The following is a 22,267-nucleotide window of genomic DNA, read 5'->3' as shown; positions in this document are numbered from 1 at the left end:
TCACATCCTTCCTATAGTGAGGTGACCAGAAGTGCACTCAGTGTTCCAGCTGTGGCCTCACCAACACTCTGTACAGCTCCAACATTATACTCTTATACTCTATTCCACGACTGGGAAAAGCAGGTGCCCCATAAGCTGTTGTAACTATCCTATTCACCTGCTTTGCCAACTTTAGGGTTGTGTGATTAAGCATCCCAAGATCCATCTGTTCTTCCTGAACTTCCTAGTGTCCTGCCGTTCATTAAATACCCCCTGGTCTTGTTATTTCTTCAAAAGTGCATCACCTCGCACTTACCAAGCTTAAATACCATCTGCCACAGCTCTTGTCATCTGATCAACCCATCTATAGCTTCCTGTAACCTGGTATCTTCTTCTTCACTATAAACTACCCTACCAATCATGGTGTTATATGCAATCTTGCTCATCATTCCCCCCCACATTTTCATCTATGTCATTTATGTATATAATAAACAGTAAGGGTCCCAGCACTGATCCTTGTGGTACACTGCTGGACACCGACCTCCAGTCACTAAAACAGCCTTCTACCACCACTCTTTGTTTGATTTGATTTATTGTCACATACTGGGATACAGTGAAAAGTATTATTTCTTGCACGCTGTACAAGCAAAACATATCATTCATTGAGTACATAGGTGAGAAGGAAAGGAGAGGATGCAGAATGTAGTGTTACAGTCATAGCTAGGGTGTAGAGAAAGATAGCTTAATATATAGCATGCCTATTCCAAAGTCTGACAGCAGTAGGGAAGAAGCCGTTCTTGAGGCAATTGGTACACGATCTCAGACTTTTGTATCTTTTTCCCCAACGGATGAAGGTGGAAGAGAGAATGTCCAGAGTGTTTGGGGTCCTTGATTATGCTGGCTGCTTTTCCAAGACAGCGGAAAGTACACACAGAGCCAATGGATGGGAGGCTGGTTTGTGTGACGGATCGGGCTTCATTCATAACCCCTTGGAGTTTCTTGCGGTCTCTGCCGTTCTCCCACGGCCAGAGAGGAATTTTGTGTCAGAGCCCCTGCAATTTCCTGCCTTGCCTCCCACAGCTGCCTGGGATGCAATTAATCCAGGCCAGGGATTTCTTTTGTCCATTTTTAAGCCTGTCAGAACGTCCCCGACCCTTTCCCATTTCCTAAGTCAAACAGTGCAAGTTCCTCAGAGTCCCTTTTCCTGAATTCTGTACCCATGTTCTCCTTTTCCTGAGTGGAGATCGATGAGAAGTATTCATTTAACACCTTCCAACGTCCTGAGGCTTCCCACACATATTGCCCTGTTGGTCTATAATGAGCCCTTTCCCTGGTTAACCTCCTCTCATTAATGTATTTATAGAATATCTTATGATTCCCCCTAATCTTCTTCCAAAGTCTTTTTTCATGCCCCATTTTTGCTCTTTGAATTGCTTTGTTAAGTTCTCTCTTGCACTTTCTGTATTCTTCTCAGGCCACAGCTGAATTGCTCCCTTTGGACTTGTTAAAAGCCATTCTCTTCCTCCTCATCCAGTCAGTGAGAGAATCCCTCCCTGTCTAATTCCACTGTCCGGCTCATTCCTCACATTTCAACAGTGCTCTTTGTTGAACAGCTACCTAATCATCTTTCACTTCAGCATTGGGTAACTGAGAATATAATATCTGGCCACCCTGTGTTTTCTAACCTGTTTAATTTTGGGTGATTTCTGTAGTACATCCTGAAGGTATGAAAGGTGTTATATTAAATCAATTTCTTGTAATTACCGCCATCCAATCGTCTCACCGACTGCACCACAGATGTACATATTCAATTGGCAAACATGGGTCAGTTACCAGAGGCACAGGGTTGATAACATTCTACTCCATATCTCTGGGAGATTTACAGAATTCACCAAGTTTCCTACACCAAACGTTGCCCATTTGGTAAAGAGGAAAATCATCCCAGCAACAGGATTTGATTTCAACTGTTCAGATATTGAAGCTGTGTGCAGGAGGCAGTTAAAAAAATGCGAATGCCTTGTTGGTCTTCATAGCGAGAGGATTTGAGTACAGGAGCAGGGAGGCCACACCTGGAATCGTGTGTGTTGTTTCGGTCTCCTTATCTGAGGAAGGATGTTCTTGCTCTAGAGGGAGTGCAGAGAAGTTTACTAGGCTGATTCCTGGGATGGCAGGACTGATATATGAGGAGGGATTGAGTCGGTTATGATTGTGTTCACTAGATTTCAAAAGAATGAAAGGAGATCTCATAGAAACCTATAAAATTCTAATAGGACTAGGCAGGATAGATGCAAGAAGGAATTTACTGATGGTGGTGATATCCAGAAGCAGGGGTCACAGTTTGAAGATAGAGGACAGACCATTTAGGACAGAGATGAGGAGAAAGTTCTTCACCCAGAGAGTGGTGAGCCTATGGAATATGAAAGTAGTTGAGGCCAAAACATTGACTGTTTTCCAGAAGCAGTTAGATATAGCACTTAATGCAAAGGCCATCAAAGGATATGGGAAAAGGCAGGATCAGAATATTAAGTTGCATCATCAGCCATTATCATAAGGAATGGCGGAGCAGGCTCGAAGGGCTTCCTCCTGTTCCTATTTTCTATGTCTCCACACGCAACAAGCTTGGATAAGATTCAGACTAGGATTGGTAAACAGCAAATAACAATTACATAATGATTATCTTCAACAACTATTATCATGTTGCTGCATCTGGAACCTTAAACTGGTCACTTAATTTCCTATGTTTAAACCAGTATTTGCTACAATGCAGTTCTGGAGATCTGGAGGGAGAGAAAGATACAAGATCCTTTATTTCTTTCTGAATATTAGGAAGCTTGTGGTGAGTCACACACCTCCTGACTCCCCAGACCCTCCCCGCCATCTACAAGACCTAATCAGGAGTGTGATGGAATACCCTCCACTTGCCTGGATGGGTGCAGCTCCAACAACACTCAAGAAGTTCCACACCATCCAGCACAAAGCATCTGCTTGATAGCTACTCCTTCCACAAACATTCAGTCTCTTCACAACCAAAAAACAGCAGCAGCTGTGTGCACCATCTACAAGACACACTGCAAGAACTCACCAAGGTTCCTGAGGCAGAACCTGCTAAACCCACAATCACTTCCATCTAGAAGGACAAGGGTAGCAGATACCTGGGAACACCACCACCTGCAAGTTTCCCTCCAAGACGCAAGTCACCCTGACTTGCAAATACATCTCTGTTGTTTCATTGTCACTGGGTCCAAATCCTGGAACTTCCTTGCTAACAACACTGTGGTGTACCTAGGCCACAGGGACTGCAGCGGTTCAAGAAAACAGCTCACCACCACCTTCTCCAGGGCAATGGGATGGGCAATAAGTACTGGCCTTTCTAGCACCATTCACATCACAAGATTGAGTTTTAAAATCTAACCCCCATTTAAAGAGAAACATTATTTTGCTTTCACCAGATCTGGGTTGCATTAATGGTAGCTTTAGAAAGAAAACTTTACTTTAAATGTCACCTTTAAATAATGTACATTTTAATTAGAGACAGTGATACAAAGGGCAAAAGACGAGAATTTAAAAATATATGGACAGACATTTTTGGGTTCACTATTCCCAGGATAGCTTTATACAGACCTAGCAATTGTATGTAACCTGCAACTGGAGAATGCACCCAACCTCATTCCACCCAGGCCCTGAGATGCAAATTCTCAACGACCAACTTTATCAAGCAAAGAAACCGCATGCATGAGATTTATAGGTCAAGGGTCATGCACACAGATCCCAGCCAGGGCCACACCAACACCAGGATAAATCGAGAACAGATTAAACGATTCCCATGATATTAACAAATTACATAAAGGAGAAAAGTTAGCTCCAACTAGCACCCTCTGCTCAATTCACAGGAATGAAATGAAGAAATGGGATTGGAGGGCTGAACCAAGTTGAGAGATGTCTTGTGTATAGACTATTTCAGCATTTGCTCCATGTTGAGGTTCATGAACGAGAATCCGAGGAACGCTGTCTGATCCATTGAATCGATCAGGTTCTTCTCCCCCTGAGAGAGGCGTGGTTTCTCACTGAGAAACTCACGGTCAAAGTTGCTGTAATCACCAGGAGATTTCTGAAATCACACAAAGTCTTACATGAACACAGAAACCCAGGGGTGGGAGGGGCAGACAGCAAGGAGGGAGTGTCGAGAGGCGGGGGGGGGGGGGGGGGGGAGGTGGAGGACGGCGAGAGAAGGGGGGTGGTGGGGCAGTGAGAGGAGGAGGGTGGCAGCAAGAGAGGTGGGGGTGGCGGGGGGGGGTCGAGGGAGGATAGCGAGAGCCCAGGGGGGTGGGGGGGGTTGGTGAGAGAGAGAGGGGGGGGTGGGATCGAGAGGGTGGGGGCGGGCTGAGAGACAGGGGGCATGGTAACTGGAGAGAGAGAGAGAGAGAGAGACGGCAATGCCAAGAGAGAGAGGGGGTGGGTGGTGCCAAGAGAGAGTGAGGGGTCGGGGCCGTGTGAGCAAGAGGGGGATGCGGCCGAAGGAGAGGGGGGCAGTGTTGAGAGAGGGAGAAAGGGCGGGGCCAAGAGAGGGGGAGGGGGCGGTGCCGAGAGAGGGAGGCCGGCCAAGAGAGAGAGGGTGGTGCCAAGATTCATTGAAAGGGGGGGGCTGAGTGAGCAAGAGGGGGATGGGGCCGAGGGAGAAAGAGAGGGGGGGCGGTGCTGAAAGAAAGAGGGAGCAGGGCTGAGAGAAAGAGACACATGTGGGTAAATCTCACCACTTTGGGTTTGAAAGGAGGATCTATCTCCCTTTTCTCCAATGCTGTCCAGTTCACTGTTCTGAAGAAATTATGCAATTTGATATTTCCTGAAATACCAAGTCTCTTGGATGGATCTCTTTCAAAGAGCTGAAATAACAAATTGAGTACAGTATTAGATTGCATTGTGACGTAGCACCATGTCCTACAATGCTTCACCAAAGCATCATCAAACATTTACAGAGCCATGGAGGAGATAAATAGAACAGGAGGTCAAATCTCCATCCATTCAGGGGGCTGAATTAAGCAGAGGGGTGGATTTAGGGGGGTGAAATTTCAAGGGCTTCGGGCCTGGCAGTGCAGAGATTAAAATAGCTGCCATTTGTCAGCCCACTGGCCCAATTGATCAAGATCCTGTTGCAATTGGAGATAACCTTCCTCACTGTCCAACATGCCACCAATCTTGGTATCATCTGCAGACTTACTAACCATGCCCCCTATATTCTCATACCTCACTCATTTATGCTCCACACATAAATTCCCTCTGCTGTCCTTGAATGGGCCAACTTTCTCCCTGGCTACAGGTCTTTAGATTTTCCTTAATCCTGCTGGCCAATATTTTTTGTGACCCCTTATAGCCCTCCTTACTCCTTGCTCAAGTTTCTTTCTACTTTCCTTGTATTCCACACTTGCTTCATGTGTTCCCAGCCTCCTAGCCTTGATAAATGCTACCTTTTTTTCTTTGACTAGGCTCACAATATATGTCTCGTTATCCAACATTCCCAAACTTATACTTCATCCATACTTATCCTTTATCCTTACAGGAATGTGCCGATGCTGAATCCCTATCAACTTACAGTTGAAAACCTCCCACATGCCAGATGTTGATTTGCCTTCAAATATCTGTCCCCAATTCTTCAGTTCCTGCCTAATATTGTTGTAATTAGCCTTCCCCCAATTTAGCACCTTCACTTGAGGACTACACTTATCGTTATCCATCAACACCTTAAAGCTGAATTGTGGTCACTGTTTCCGAACTATTTCCCCAGTTGAAATGTTGACCAGCTGGCCGGTTTCATTCCCCAGTACCAGGTCTAGTATGGCCATTTCCCCATCCAAAATTATAAAAAAGACTTCAATGCTCTGTTGCATAGATTTTTTTTTAATTGTAATGTATGCATACAAGAAATGGAAAAATATATATTTTTTGTTCATACTTATTGTGCAAAACAATTGAATTTGAGAGTTTAACTCTTCAATTAATGTTTCTTGGTTCCATTAGTTAGGAGGTCAAAAAGATTTTGAAAAAGTTTTGAAGACCCTGTTTTAAACAAACCTTTTAAATATTTTCATATTGATGTAACATTTGCTCGGACTTGTTGTATTCTTATTTTATATTTTTTAAATTTTCTTTGCCCAATTCTCCCTTCAAACTATGACTGGGAAAGCTGTGCATCATTTATTTTCTCCTGTAAGTGCTGTGTAACGAATAATATTCATGCCATCCTTCCAATCTAAAAAGAAATAACTCCTCCATTAAGGTTAGAATTTAATCAACAAAATTTTTGAATGGGAAATGTGAAGTGTTTTCAATTGTTAGAGGCACTGAAACAATTCCATTATAATTATTTGAAGGTAACAGTCATGAGGGTTTTGGAGCTCCTTTGGAGGTTGAAAATTTAAGAGTTATTTTTAAGTTTGTCTGATTATCTTCAAAATCCAAAATATTTTAAAATCTCAGTTTCACTATTTTCTTTTGGCTACACATTCCTTTCCTGAACTAGCCCAAAGATGTATGGGTTAGGTTGATTGGCCATGTTAAATTGACCCTAGTGTCAGGGAATTAGCAGGATAAATATGTGGGGTTACGGGAACAGGCCTGGATGGGATTTTGGTCGGTGTAGACTCAACGGACCGAATGGGCTTAGGAGAGCTAGGAGGGGGCATGAGAAGTCCTTGGCGGGTCGGACAAAGGAAAACCCCCAAGGCTTTTTACTCTTATGTGAGAAGTAAAAGAATGACCAGGGTGAGGTTAGGGCCAGTCAAGGATAGTAGTGGCAACTTGTGCATGGAGTCAGAAGACATAGGTGGGGCGTTGAATGAATATTTTCCTTAGTGCTCACTAAGGAGAGTGGCCATGTTTTTGAGGATCAGTGTGTGATACAGGCTGATAGGATGGAGGAGTTAGATGTTCTGAGGGAAGATGTATTAGCAATTTTGAAAAACCTGAGGGTTGATAAGTCCCCTGGGCCGGATGGGATACATCCTAGGGTATTTTGAGAGGCTGGGGATGAGATTGTGGAGCCTTTAGCTTTGATCTTTGGGGTCTTCACTGTCCACAGGGATTGTGCCAGAGGACTGGAGAGTGGCAAATGTTGTTCTTCTCTTCAAGAAAGGGAATAGGAATGACCCTGGTAATTATAGGCCAGTTAGTCTTACTTCGGTGGTCAGTAAGTTAATGGAAAGGATCCTGAGAGATAGGATTTATGACCATTTGGAAGGACAGTAAAAAGTCTGACAACACCAGGTTTAACAACCTGTTTAACAACACCAGGCTGTCAGACTTTTTACTGTGTTTACCCCAGTCCAACACCGGCATATCCACATTTGGAAGGATGTAGCTTAATCCAGGATAGTCAGCATGGATTCGTGAGGGGTAAGTCCTGCCTCACAAATTTGATTGAATTCTTTGAGGAGGTAACTAAGTGTGTAGATGAAGGTAGAGCAGGTGATGTCGTATACATGGATTTTAGTAAGGCATTTGATAAGGTTCCCCATGGTAGGCTCATGAAGAAAGTAAGGAGGTGTGGGATAGAAGGAAATTTGGCCGATTGGATAAGTAACTGGCTGTCTCATAGAAGACAGAGGATGGTGGTGGAGGGAAAATTTTCAGGCTGGAGACCAGTTACCAGCGGTGTACCACAAGGATCAGTGCTGGGTCCTCTGCTATTTGTGATTTTTATCAATGACTTGGAAGAGGGGGCTGAAGGGTGGGTCAGTAAATTTGCTGATGACACCAAGATTGGTGGAGTAGTGGATGAGGTGGAGAGCTCTTGCAGGCTGCAAAGAGACATTGATAGGATGCAGAGCTGGGCTGAAAAATGGCAGATGGAGTTTAACACTAAGTGTGAGGTGATTCATTTTGGTAGGACAAACTTGAATGCGGATTACAGGGTCAACGGCAGGGTTCTGAGGAATGTGGAGGAACAGAGAGATCTTGGGGGCCATATGGCATGCTTGCCTTCATCGTCTAGGGCATTGATTTTAAAAATTAGCAAGTTATGTTGCAGCTTTTTCGAATCTTAGTTAGGCCGCACTTGGAATATAGTGTTCAATTCTGCTCGCCACACTACCAGAAGTATGTGGAGGCTTTGGAGAGGGTACAGAAGAGATTTACCAGGATGTTACCTGGTGTGGAGGGCATTAGCTATGAGGAGAGGTTGGAGAAACTTGGTTTGTTCTATCTGGAACAACGAAAGTTGAGGGGTGATCTGATAGAAGTCTACAAGATTATGAGGGGCATGGACAGAGTGGGTAGTCAGAAACTTTTTCCCCAGGGTGGATGAGTCAATTACTATGGGGCATAGGCTTAAGGTACAAGGGGCACGGTTTAAAGGAGATGTATGAGGCAAGTTCTTTTACACAGAGAGTGGTGGGTACCTGGAACTGGTTGCCAGGAGAAGTAGTTGAAGCAGATAGGATAGTGAATGTTAAGGGATGTCTGGACAAATACACGAATAGGATGGGAATGGAGGGATATAGTCACTGGAAGGATAGGGGGTTTTAGTTCAGTCGGGTAGCACAGTCAGTGGAGATCTGGAGGGCTGAAGGGCCTGTTCCTGTGCTGTAATTTTCTTTGTTCTTTGTATTTGATAAGGTTTCATACAAGAGACTGATCCAGAAGATTGGATCCCAGGGGTTGGGAGAGGACGGGGAAGGGACGGTAGAGTAGTGGCTTGGATTGAGGATTGGCTGACTGATAGAAAGCAGAGGGTTGAGATAAATGGGTCCTTCTCCAGTTGGCTAATGGGGTGTTGCAGGGGTCAGTTCTTGGACCAGTTCTTGGACCAGAATGAGGGGAGATCTCATTGAGACGTATAAGATGATGAATGGGATGGATAGGATAGAGGTGGAGAGACTCTTCCCGCTCAAAAAAGACAGTAGGACTAGGGGGCACAGCCTCAAGATAAAGGGGAGGCGGTTTAGAACAGAGTTGAGGAGGAACTTCTTCACTCAAAGGGTGGTGAATCTCTGGAATTCTCTGCCCGTTGAAGTGGTGGAGGCTACCTCGCTAAATATTTTTAAGAAGCGGGTTGATGGGTTCTTGATAAGAGAGGGGATTAAGGGTTATGGGGAGAGGGCGGGAAAGTGGAACTGAGCCACAACAGATCAGCCATGATCTTATTGAATGGCGGGGCAGGCTCGAAGGGCTAGATGGCCTACTCCTGCTCCTATTTCTTATGTTCTTATGTTCTTATCTATATCAATGATTTACAAGTAGGGATAGAGTAATGTAGCAAAATTTGCTGATGACACGAAAATAGGTGGGAAAGCAGGCTGTGATGTGGAGATAAAAAGTTTACAAATGAATATTGACAGGCTAGAGGAATGGGCCAGAATCTGGCAGATGGAGTTTAATGTGGATAAATGCTAGGTTATCCACTGTGGCCGGAAAAGCAAAAGGGCAAATTACTACTAAAATGGGAAACAGATTCCAATTGCAGCTGTGCAGAGGGATCTGGATGTCCTTGTGCATAAGTCTCAGAAAGTGGGTATGCAGGTGCAGAATGTTACAAGGAAGGCAAATGGAATCTTGGCAGTTATTGCAAAGGGTCTGGAGTATAAAAGTAGAGAAGTGTTGTTACAATTATATAAGACATTGGTAAGACCACACTTGGAATACTGTGTTTAGTTTGTTAGAATGTAACCGGCAACAACTTTGATTGGATGTAATTTGACCAATGGGAGTAAGATGTAAAGGCCAGCTGACTCAGTAAAACATGGAACCAATTACAGAGTAATGTAATAGTCAGCTGACTCACTATAAATAAGGAACTACGTAGAATTGTGGAGAGCTTAGAGTGGTCCAGGGTGAGGTCCCAAGTTTGGAGGAATGGTGTTTCTATATTAAACCCTTTCTTTGATTTACAAGTTGGAATAAGTTTTGTTGTATTTTCATGACGTGCATTTTGAAGAGTTACTTCTGAAGCAGTACAGTTTTGGTCACCTTCTTCGAGGAAGGATGTAGTGGCACTGGAGATGGTTCAGAAGAAGTTCACTAGATAGATTCTAGGTTTGAAGGGGTTGTTGTATGAGGAGTGGTTGAGCAGTTGGGGCTTGTACTTGCTGGAGTACAGAAAAATGAGGGGGATTTGACTGAGGTGTATAAAATACTCAATGGGATTAATAAAGTAAATGTTAACCAAATGTTCCTCCTCCTAGAACAGTCTAGGAGGAGGAGTCACATTTGCAGAGTAAGAAGGGGGAGGTTCAAGACAGAGATCTATCCTAGACTGCTCAGGGAGACAAGACATGAAATTGCAGGGCTTCTGACAGAGATCTTTGTCTCTTCATTGGACACAGGTGAGGTCCCTGAGGATTGGCAGATAGTGAACATGGTACTGTTATTTAAGAAGGGTAGCAAGGATAACCCAGATAATTATAGGCCGATGAGCTTGACATTTGTGGTAGGGAAATTGTTGGAGAGGATTCTTGGAGGGAGGATGTTTGCACGTTTAGAACGGAATCATCTCAAAAGTGATAGACAGCATGGTTTTGTAAGAGGAAGGTCATGCCTCACAAATTTTGAGGAGGTGACAAAAATGGTTGATGAGGGTAGAGCCATGAACGTCATCCATATGGATTTTAGTAAAGCGTTTGACAAAGTCCCTCATGGCAGATTGGTGCAAAAGGTTAAATCTCATGAGATAAAAGGAGATGTGGCTAGATGGGTAGAGAGCTGGCTTGGCCACAGAAGACAGGGGGTAGCAGTAGAAGGGTCTTTTTCCAGCTGGAGGTCTGTGACCAGTGGTGTTCTGCGGGGCTCTGGACTGGGACCTCTGCTGTTTGTGATATATATAAATGATTTGGAAGAAGGTGTAACTGGTGTGATCAGTAAGTTTGCGGACAACACAAAGATGGCTGGACTTACGGATAGTGATGAACATTGTCGGAGAATACAGCAGGATATAGATAGGCTGGAAAATTGGGCGGAGAAATAGTAGATGGAATTTAATCCAGATAAATGTGAAGTGATGCATTTCGATAGATCTAATGTAGGGGGGAGTTATACAATAAATAGCAGAACCATCAAAAGTATAGAGACACAGAGGGATCTGGGTGTGCAAATCCACAGATCCTTGAAGGTGGCATGCTCGCCTTTATAGGACAGGGTATAGAGTATAAAAATTGGCATCTGATGTTACAGCTATATAGAACACATTTGGAGTACTGCATCCAGTTCTGGTCACTGCACTACCAAAAGGATGTGGAGGCTTTGGAGAGAGTGCAGAGACAGTTTACCAGGATGTTGCCTGGTATGGTGGGTCTTAGCTATAAGGAGAGATTGGGTAAACTGGGGTTGTTCTCCCTGGAAAGACGGAGAATGAGGGGAGACCTAATAGAGGTGTATAAAATTATGAGGGGTATAGATAGGGTGAACAGTGGGAAGCTTTTTCCCAGGTTGGAGGTGACAAACACGAGGGGTCACAGGTTCAAGGTGAGGGGGGCGAGGTTTAACTCAGATATCAGAGGGACGTATTTTACATAGAGGGTGGTGGGGGCTTGGAATGCACTGCCCAGCAGGGTGGTGGAGGCAGACATGCTGGGATCGTTTAACACTTAATTGGATAGTCACATGAGCAGACTGGGAATGGGGGGATACAGAAGAATGGTCTAGTTGGACCAATGAGTGGCACAGGCTTGGAGGGCCGAAGGGCCTGTTTCCTGTGCTGTATTGTTCTTTGAGATAAAGAGAAACTACTTCTCAGAGGGTTGCGAGTCTATGGAACTCACTGGCCCAGAGTGCAGTGAATGCAGAATCAATCGATGGATTCAAGGAAGAGATAGATAAATATTCGATCAAAATCAGAATAAAAGGGAATGAGGAAAAAAGGCAGGATGTGGAGTTAGGATGAGATGGAGATCAGCCATGATCACATAGAATGGTGAAATGAGCTCAAAGGGCTGAATGGCATACTCTTGCTTTTAATTCCTATGGGATTCTTCAGTCAGGGGAGCAGACAGACATTTCTGTGGCCAAAGACATGACTCCAGGATGGTGTTGCCTCCATGGTGAAAGGGTCAAGAATGTCACTGAATGGCTGCAGAGCATATTGAAAGAGGAGAGTGATGAATTAGAGATCATGGCACATGTTGGTACCAATGATATGAGAAAGTGAGGAATGAGGTCTTGCATCAAGAACTCAGGAAGCTAGGGATTAAAAAGCAGGAGCTCGATGGTTGTAATCTCAGGATTATTCTTGGTGTCACATGTTGGCAAGTATAGAGATAGGATAGATGAATGCGTAGCTCAGGAGTTGGTTCAGGAGGGAGGGATTTAGATTCCTGGATCACTGAGACCATTTCAAGGGAAGGTGGGAGAACAGTATTTATATGATTAAATGCTGGTGAGCTCAGTACATGGGATACCTTAATGTTATAAGGTAGAATCTGTATTCAGACAACTGTCATCCCATACAGAACCTGACGAAGGGACAGACCTCGAAAGCTTGAGTTTACTATCAAATAAATTGGTTGGACTTAAACCTGGTGTTGTCAGACTTCTTACAGGGGAGGTCCCAGAGGATTGGTGAATAGTCAATGTTGTTCCTTTGTTTCAGAAGGATAGTAAGAATAATCCAGGTATTTATAGGCCGGCGAGCCTTACGTCAGTGTAGAGAAATTATTGGAGAGGATTCTTTGAGACAGGATTTATTCCCAGTTGGAAATAAATGGACGGATCAGTGAGAGGCGACATGATTTTGTGAAGTGGAGGTCATGTCTCGCTAACTTGATTGAGTTCTTTGAGGAAGTGACGAACATGATTGAGGGTAGGGCAGTGGATGTTGTCTAAGTGGATTTCAGTAAGAAAGGTCCCTCATGGCAGACTGCTGCAGAAGGTGAAGTCACATGGGATCAGAGGTGAGCTAGCAAGGTGGATACAGAACTGGTTCGGTCATAGAAGACAGAAGGTAGCAGTGGAAGGGTGTGTTTCTGACTGGAGAGCTGTGACAAGTGGTGTTCCTCAGGGATCAGCGCTGGGACCTTTGCTGTTTGTAACATATACAAATGATTTGAAGGAAAATGTAACCGTTTTGATTAGTAAGTTTGCGGATGACACAAAGAACATAGAACATTACAGCGCAGTACAGGCCCTTCGGCCCTCGATGTTGTGTCGACCAGTGGAACCAATCTAATGACCCTCTAACCGAAACTATTCCAATGTTATCCATATGCCTATCCACTGACCATTTGAACGCCCTTAATGTTGGCGAGTCCACAACTGCTGCAGGCAGGACATTCCATGCCCTTACTACCCTCTGAGTAAAGAACCTACCTCTGACATCTGTCCTATATTTATTACCCCTCAATTTAAAGCTATGTCCCCTCATGTTAGCCATCATCATCTGAGGAAAAAGGCTCTCACTCTCCACCCTATCTAATCCTCTGATCATCTTGTATGCCTCAATTAGGTCACCTTGTAACCTTCTTCTCTCTAACGAAAACAACCTCCAGTCCCTCAGCCTTTCCTCATAAGACCTTCCCACCATACCAGGCAACATCCTGGTAAACCTCCTCTGCACCCTTTCCAATGCCTCCACATCTTTCTTATAATGCAGTGACCAGAACCGTACGCAATACTCCAAGTGCGGCCACATCAGAGTTTTGTACAGCTGCAACATGATCTCACAGCTCCGAAACTCAATCCCTCTACCAATAAAAGCTACACATCGTATACCTTCTTAACAACCCTATCAATCTGAGTGCCAATTTTCAGGGATCTATGCACATGGACACCGAGATCTCTCTGCTCATTCACACTACCAAGAGTCTTTCCGTTAGCCCAATACTCATTAATCCTGTTACTCCTTCCAGAGAGAATCAACTCACACTTTTCCGCATTAAACTCTATTTGCCACCCCTCAGCCCAGCTCTGCAGCTTATCTGTGTCCCTCTGCAAACTGTAACATCCATCCGCACTGTCTACAACTCCTCCGACTTTAGTGTCATCCGCAAATTTACTAACCCATCCTTCTACACCCTCATCTAGGTCATTTATAAAAATGACAAACAGTGGCCCCAAAACAAATCCTTGCAGTACACCACTAGTAACTGAACTCCAGGCTGAATATTCCCCATCAACCACCACCCTCTGTCTTCTTTCAGCTAGCCAATTCCTGATCCAAACCGCTAAATTACCCTCAAACCCATGCATCCGTATTTTTTGCAGTAGGTTACCACGGGGAACCTTATCAAACGCTTTACTGAAATCCATATACACCACGTCAACTGCTTTACCTTTATCCACCTCTTTGGTCACCTTCTCAAAGAACGCAATAAGATTTGTGAGGCATTACCTATCCTTCATAAAACCGTGTTAACTATCCCTAATCAAATTAAATTTGGTAGGTGGATTTGTGGATAGTGATGAGGACCATCAGAGGATACAGCAGGATATAGATCAGTTGGAGACTTGGGTGGAGAGATGGCAGATGGAGTTTAATCCGGACAAATGAGGTAAAGCATTTTGGAAGTTCTACTAGAGATAGAAAATATACAGTAAATGACAGAACCCTCAAGAATATTGATAGCAGAAGGTTCTGGGTGTACAGGTACACAGGTCACTGAAAGTGACAACACAGGTGGAGAAGGTAGTCAAGAAGGCATACGGCACGCTTGCCTTCATCAGCTAGGGCACCGAGTTTAAAATTTGGCAAGTCATGTTGCCGCTTTATAGAACATTAGTTAGGCCGCACTTGGAATATAGTGTTCAATTCTGGTCGCCACCTAGCAGGAGGGTGTGGAGGCTTTGGAGAGGGTACAGAAAAGATTTACCAGGATGTTGCCTGGCATGGAGGGCATTAGCTATAAGGAGAGGTTAGAAAAACTTGGTTGTTCTCACCTGAACAACGGAGGTTGGGGGGGTGTGACCTGATAGAAGTCTACAAGATTGAGAGGCATGTACAGAATGGACAGTCAGAAGCTTTTTCCCAGGGTGGAAGAATCAATTACTAAGGGGGCACAGGTTTAAGGTGCGAGGGGCAAGATTTAAAGGAGATGTACGAGGCAAGTTTTTTTTTACACAGAAGGTGGTGCGTGTCTGGAAGTTGCTGCAGGCAACTTCCTGCAGCAGTTGGAAATGCAATAGTGAGTTTTAAGAGGTGTCTGGACAAATGCATGAATAGGATGAGAATAGAGGGATATGGTCCCCAGAAGGGTAGTTGGGTAGCATGGTGAATGCAGGTTTGGAGGGCTGAAGGGCCTGTTCCTGTGCTGCAATTTTCTTTGTTCTTTGTTTGAAGTTAAATCGATAGCAAGAAGTGACATAGGATCAGAAGGCATAGAATCTCTGTGGATAGAGCTGAGGAATCGCAAAAGTAAAATGACCCTAATGGGAGTTATGTACAGGCCCCCTAGCTGTAGTCAGGATGTGGGGCAGAAAATAAATCAGGAGATAGAAAAGGCAAATAAAAAAGGCAATATTACAATAATCATGGGGGACTTCAATATACAGGTGGACTGGGGAAATGAGGTAGGTAACGGATCCCAAGAAAAGGAATTTGTGGAACATCTAAGAAATGGTTTTTTGGAGCAACTTGAGACAAAGCTTGCAAGGGAACAGGCAATTCTGGATTTGATGATATGTAATGAGACAGACTTGATTAGGGAACTTAAAGTGAAGGAACCCTTAGGGAGCAGTGACCACAATGCGATAGAATTTACCCTGCAGTTTGAGAGGGAGAAGCTGGAATCAGATGTAATGGTATTACAATTAAATAAAGGTAACTACAAAGACATGAGAGAGGAGCTGGCCAGAGTTGTTTGGAAAGGGAGCCGAGCAGGGAAAACAGTGGAACAGCAATGGCAGGAGTTTTTCAGAGTTATTCGGGAGGCACAACAGAAATTCATCCCAAAGAAGAAGAAACATGCTAAGGGAAGGATGAGGCATCCATGGGTGACGAGGGAAGTCAAGGACAGCATAAAAGCAAAAGAAAAAGCAGACAAAGGGGCAAGGATTAGTGGGAAGCCAGAGGACTGGAAAGCCTTGAAAAGTGAGCAGAGGACAACTAAAAAAGTAATAAGGGAAGAGAAGATGAAATATGAGTGTAAGCTGGCTCGTAGTACAAAAGAAGACAGGAAGAGTTTTTTTCAATATATAAAAGGTAAGAGAGAGACAAAAATAGCCACTGGACCACTGGAAACTGAGGCTGGAGAAGTAATAATATGAAACAAAGCAACGGCAGAGGAACTGAATAGTTAGTTGGCATTAGTCTTCATGGTGGAAGACACCAGTGGGATGCCAGATCTCCAGGTGAGTCAGGGGGCACAGGTGAGTATAGTGGCCATCACTAAGGAGAAGGTTCTGGGGAAACTGAAAGGTCTGAAGGCGGATAAATGAACTGGACCGGATTGACTACACCCCAGGGTTCTAAAAGAGAAAGCTGAGGGAATTGTGAAGACATTGGTGGTGATCTATCAGGAATCACTGGAGGCAGGAAGGGTACCGGAGGATTGGAAAGTAGCTAATGAAACACTGCTGTTTAAGAAGGGAGGGAGGAAGCAGAGGGGAAATTATAGGCTGGTTAGCCTGACTTCGGTCATTGGCAAGATTTGAGAGTCCATTAAAGGTGGGATCGCAGAGTACTAGGAAATGCATGATAAAGTAGGACTGAGTCAGCCTGGCTTTGTCAACGGGAGGTCATGTCTGACAAATCTGTTAAGAGTTCTTTGAGGAGGTAAAAGATAGATAGATAAAGGAGAACCAGTGAACATGATTTATTTAGATTTCCAGGAAGCCTTTGATGAGGTGCCGCATAGGAGACTGAAAATAAGTTAAGCCCCTGTGGTGTAAAAGGTAAGATCCTGGCACGGATAGAGGATTGGCTGACTGGCAGAAAACAAAGCGTGAGGATAAAGGGGTCTTTTTCAGGATGGCAGCCGGTGACTAGTGGTGTGCCTTATGGGTGGCTGGGACCACCACGTTTCACAATATACATTAATGATATGGAGGAAGGAACTGAAGGCACTGTTACTAAGTTTGCAGATGATACAAAGATATGTAGAAGAACAGGTAGTATTGAGGAAGCATGGAGGCTGCAGAAGGACCTGGATAGGTTAGGAGAGTGGGCAAAGAATGGAATACCATGTGGAAAAGTGTGAGATTATGCACTTTGAAAGGAGGGATGGAGGTATAGACTACTTTCTAAATAGGGAAATGTTAAGGAAATCAGAAACGCAAAGGGACTTGGAAGTCATTCTTCAAGATTCTCTTAAGGTTAACGTGCAGGTTCAGTGGGCAGTTAGGAAGGTAAATGCAATGTTAGCATTCATGTTGAGAGGGCCAGAACACGAGAACAGGGATGTACTTCTGAACCTGTATAAGGCTCTGGTCAAGGCCCATTTGGAGTATTGAGAGCAGTTTTGGGCCCCGTATCTAAGGGAAGAGGTGCTGGCCAAGGAGAGGGTCCAGAAAAGGTTCACAAGAACGATCCCTGGAATGAAGAGCTTGTCGTATGAGGAATAGTTGAGGACTCTGGGTCTGTACTCTTTGGAATTTAGAAGGATGAGGGGGAATCTTATTGAAACTTATAGGATACTGTGAGACCTGGACAGAATGGATGTAGAGAGGATGTTTCCATTAGTAGGAAAAACCAGAACCAGAGGGCACAACCTCAGGCTAAAGGGACGATCCTTTAAAAGTGAAAATAAAAGTAGTTTATTTATTCGTCACAAGTAAGGCTTACATTAACACTGCAATGATGTTACTGTGAAATTCCCCTAGTTACCACAATCCAGCGCCTGTTTGGGTCAATGCACCTAAATAGCAAGCCTTTCAGTGGGAGGAAACCGGAGCACCCGCAGGAAACCTACGCAGACGTGGGGAGAACGTGCAAACTCCGCACAGACACTGACCCAAGCAGGAATCGAACCCAGGTCCCTGGTGCTGTGAAGCAGCAGTACTAACTACTGCGCCACTGTGCTGCCCCAGAAACAAAGATGAAAACACAGATAAGGATATTCAGCCAGAGTGGTGAATCTGTGGAACTCTGCCACAGAAGGTTGTGGAGGCCAGGTCATTGAGTGTCTTTAAGACAGAGACAGATAGGTTCTTGTTTAATAAGGGGATCCAGGGTTATGGGGAAAAGACAGGAGAATGGGGATGAGAAAAATATTAGCCATATTGAATAGCAGAGCTGACTCGATGGGCCGAGTGGCCCAATTCTGCTCCTATGTCTTATGGTTTTATGGTTCAGTGTACACAGTGACTCCAATCCTGCCCTCACACATCCTCCAGGACACGCTCAGACCAGCATCCCGCTGGCTGATTCATGGCTCATCAGATGCTCAAATTACTATTGAGGCATCAGTCATTTGAGCAGAATTAATAAAATGTTCCAGACACATACTTTTTCCAGGATGTCCTTGGATTCTTTGGTGATCCAGCGTGGATAGTGTGGGGTGTCCACTCGGATTGACTCAAATAGCTCATCCTCATCGTCACCATGGAATGGAGACTGACCAATCAGCATCTCGTATAACAGCACCCCAAATGACCACCAATCAACTGAGAACGTGTATTTCTGACCCAGTAAAATCTGTCAGGAAAAGGAACACAGTCAAAATGGATGGAGGGGGAAGGAGGGAGGGGGGGAAAGGAGGGAGGGGGGGGAAGGAGGGAGGGGGGGGAAGGAGGGAGGGGGGGAAGGAGGGAGGGGGGGGAAGGAGGGAGGGGGGAGGGGGGAAGGGGAAGGAGGGAGGGAGAAGGAGGGAGGGAGAAGGAGGGAGGGAGAAGGAGGGAGGAGAAGGAAGGAGGGAGGGGGAAGGAAGGAGGGAGGGAGAAGGAGGGAGGGGAAGGAGGGGGAAGGAGAGGGAGAAGGAAGGAGGGAGGGAGAAGGAAGGAGGGAGGGAGAAGGAAGGAGGGAGGGAGAAGGAAGGAGGGAGGGGAAGGAAGGAGGGAGGGGAAGGAAGGAGGGAGGGAGGGAGGGAGGGGGAAGGAAGGAGGGAGGGGGGGAAGGAAGGAGGGAGGGAGGGAGGGAGGGGAAGGAAGGGAGGGAGGGAGGGAGGGGAAGGAAGGAGGGAGGGAGGGAGGGAGGGAAGGAAGGAGGGAGGGGAGGGGGAAGGAAGGAGGGAGGGAGGGAGGGGGAAGGAAGGAGGGAGGGAGGGAGGGGGAAGGAAGGAGGGAGGGAGGGAGGGGAAGGAAGGAGGGAGGGAGGGAGGGAGGGGGAAGGAAGGAGGGAGGAGGGAGGGAGGGAGGGAGGGGGAAGGAAGGAGGGAGGGAGAAGGAAGGAGGGAGGGGGAAGGAAGGAGGGAGGGGGAAGGAAGGAGGGAGGGGGAAGGAAGGAGGGAGGGGGAAGGAAGGAGGGAGGGGAAGGAAGGAGGGAGGGGGAAGGAAGGAGGAGGGGGAAGGAAGGAGGGAGGGGGAAGGAAGGAGGGAGGGGAAGGAAGGAGGGAGGGGGAAGGAGGGAGGGGGAAGGAGGGAGGGGGAAGGAGGGAGGGGGAAGGAGGGAGGGGAAGGAGGGAGGGGGAAGGAGGGGGGAAGGAGGGGGAGGGAAGGAGGAGGGAGGGAGGGGAGGGAGGAGGGGGAAGGAAGGAGGGAGGGAGGGGGAAGGAAGGAGGAAGGGAGGGAGGGGGAAGGAAGGAGGAAGGGAGGGAGGGGAAGGAAGGAGGAAGGGAGGGAGGGGGAAGGAAGGAGGGAGGGAGGGAGGGGGAAGGAAGGAGGGAGGGAGGGAGGGGGAAGGGGAAGGAAGGAGGGAGGGAGGGAGGGGAAGGAAGGAGGGAGGGAGGGGGAAGGAAGGAAGGAGGGAGGGAGGGAGGGGGAAGGAAGGAGGGAGGGAGGGAGGGGGAAGGAAGGAGGGAGGGAGGGAGGGGGAAGGAAGGAGGGAGGGAGGGAGGGGGAAGGAAGGAGGAGGGAGGGAGGGGAAGGAAGGAGGGAGGGAGGGAGGGGAAGGAAGGAGGGAGGGAGGGAGGGAGGGGGAAGGAAGGAGGGAGGGAGGGAGGGGGAAGGAGGGAAGGAGGGAGGGAGGGAAGGAGGGAGGAAGGAGGGAAGGAGGGAGCGGGAGGGAGGGAGGGAAGGAGGGAGGGAAGGAGGGAAGGAGGGAAGGAGGGAGAGGGAGGAAGGAGGGAGGGGGAAGGAAGGAGGGGGGGGAAGTGGGGTGGAGGGCAGGGCGCGGGTGGGGTGTGGGGACAGGGAGGCAGAGCCAGGAGTGGGAGAGCGAGGAAGGGAGAGAGATGGGGGAGGGGAACAAAAGCGAGAGAGAAAAGGCACCCGCGCCTAATTACAAGATCATATATGAAGAACTCAGTGCGAGAGCCAAAGCACTTGTACCAGAGACGGAATAACTGTCACAAATAATAGTATAGGTCCCAAGAGCAACCATGCTTCCATTGTGCTGTGACACAAGCTCTGGAATGAACAGGGAGCTGCTGGCCTCACACTGACAGAACCAGACACTGACCTCAGGTGCGATGTAATCTGGGGTTCCGCAGAAAGTGGTCGCTCTGTTTTCCCCAAATACATTCTCCTTGCACATTCCAAAGTCAGCTATTTTGATATGTCCATCCTTGTCTAACATCACATTGTCCAGCTTGAGATCCCTGCATCAAATGAGCAGTGGCACCCAGTTACTAATAATCTGGAAAGTCATTTTGCTGATTAAATTTTAATAAGTTATTCTCTGAAATGTGAAGTTATTCACTTTGCTAATTAAAATAGAAAACCAAAATTTTTTTTAAGAAACATGAAATTTGAATTTTGATATTCAGTTGTGTGGTGCGAATGTCCCCCATACCTGAAGAATGTCCAGGCTTTGTGAATGGTGCTGAACATTGTGCAAGCATCCACCAATATCCCTACTTCTGACTTGATCGAGGGAAGATCATTGAGGTAACTGAAGATGGTTGGGGCCTTGAATACCAGTCTGAGGAACTCCTACAGAGATGCCCTGCCACTGAGATAACTGACCTTCAATAACCACAACCATCTTCCTTTGTGCCAGGTATGGCTCCAACCACTGGAGAATTTTCCATTGATTCCCACTGACTTTAGTTTGATACGACACTCAGTCAAATGCTGCCTTGATATCAAGAGCAGTTATTCTCACCTGTTGAGTTCAGCTCTTTAGTCCATTATTGGACCAAGGCTGTATGAGATCAGGAGCTGGGTGGTCCTGGCAGAACTTAAGATAGGGAGGGGCAAGGCCATATAGGGATTTCAAAATGAGGCAGAGAATTTTGAGGTGATGCTTACACCAGAATTGAGTGTACATCAGTGGTGACGGATGAATAGGATTTGCTGCAAATTAAGACATAGGTAGCGATTTTGCGTGATCTCAAGCTTTATAGACTGTAGAACAGTCAAGTGCAGATATACCGAAGTATTGATCCAAGGTTTCAGCAGTTGGGCTGAGGTGGAGGCACTGTCAGGAAATGTTAATGAACTCACATTACCTTTGCTAATGTCCTTGACATGCTCCTGCTTTGGAGCATCTCAGCTTGCTAATATATGAACATATTAACTAAGAGATGGTGGAGGCTAAACGGGTCCCTGAGTCTGCTCTGCCATTCAATAAAATCAAGGCTGGTCTAATTGTGACATCAACTCCATATTCCGTATACCCCTGATAACCTTCAACTCCCTTGTTAGTCAAGGCTCCATCTAAATTTGTTATCAAGGTATTCAATAACCTTCCCTCCACTGCTCTCTAGAGAACAGAGTTTCAAAAACACACAACCTTCAGGGAAAAAAAAACTCCTCATTTTCCTTTGAGATGAGAGACTCCTTGGGGGTGATCTTACCAAAATAATTCTAAGTGCTGAACAAGAGCGAGAACAGTAGAGAATCATACCCACTTTTTTGGTGAGCCCTTGGATGCAATTGTACAGCACTTAGGAAAAAAGAGCTCAGATGTGATTCTCGCCACTAGGGGGAGGGGCAGAGCCTATTCACACATTGAAGTTGGGTGAGCATTGTGCAGGCACCCCAATTGCTCAGTACAGTATCAGTGTGTACACTGGGAGATCTGTCACACTCCTTCACTTCCCCGAGACACTGCCTCTGCCCCTCTGATCCACACACCTACACTCCCAGGTTCACACTCCCAGCCCTCCAATTGCTGCCCGCCCCCCCTCAAGATTGCCACCCCGGCTGATTTCACAACCCTGCCCCCCCCACCCCCAACCCCATTGATGCAGAGCATCAACCTCCCTCCCCCACAATGCAGACCCTCCCTGCCCCACCATGGCTCAGCCTCCTTTAGGCCTTGATCCATTGGCATTGCCTGGTGCCCAGCAAATTGACATAGGCCGAAGGGCCTGTTTCATGTGCTGTGTTGTTCTTT

The 22,267-nt window shown here is 46.2% G+C and overlaps 1 protein-coding gene across 4 annotated transcripts in view; it reads right to left on the bottom strand.

The window, feature by feature from the left end:
• Window positions 1-554: 554 nt before the first annotated feature.
• The window catches only part of LOC145362562 (protein kinase C delta type-like), a 155,351-nt gene continuing 133,638 nt past the window's right edge, over window positions 555-22,267 (bottom strand). For all 4 annotated transcript variants that reach the window (XM_080218568.1, XM_080218586.1, XM_080218573.1 and 1 more), the window contains exons 15-18: window positions 20,387-20,525; window positions 18,338-18,526; window positions 4,731-4,859; window positions 555-4,087 (exon numbers count right to left, since the gene is read on the bottom strand). In XM_080218568.1, coding sequence (XP_080074694.1) covers window positions 3,932-4,087; window positions 4,731-4,859; window positions 18,338-18,526; window positions 20,387-20,525 — 613 coding nt within the window. In that variant the 3' untranslated portion in view covers window positions 555-3,931. The remainder of the gene's footprint in view (window positions 4,088-4,730; window positions 4,860-18,337; window positions 18,527-20,386; window positions 20,526-22,267) is intronic.

Source organism: Carcharhinus amblyrhynchos, chromosome 3 (assembly GCF_965287045.1).
Source record: "Carcharhinus amblyrhynchos chromosome 3, sCarAmb.v2.hapA, whole genome shotgun sequence".
Taxonomy (NCBI): Eukaryota; Metazoa; Chordata; class Chondrichthyes; order Carcharhiniformes; family Carcharhinidae; genus Carcharhinus; species Carcharhinus amblyrhynchos.
Note: the sequence above shows the minus strand (reverse complement) of the source record. Positions and strands in the feature narration are given on the sequence as shown.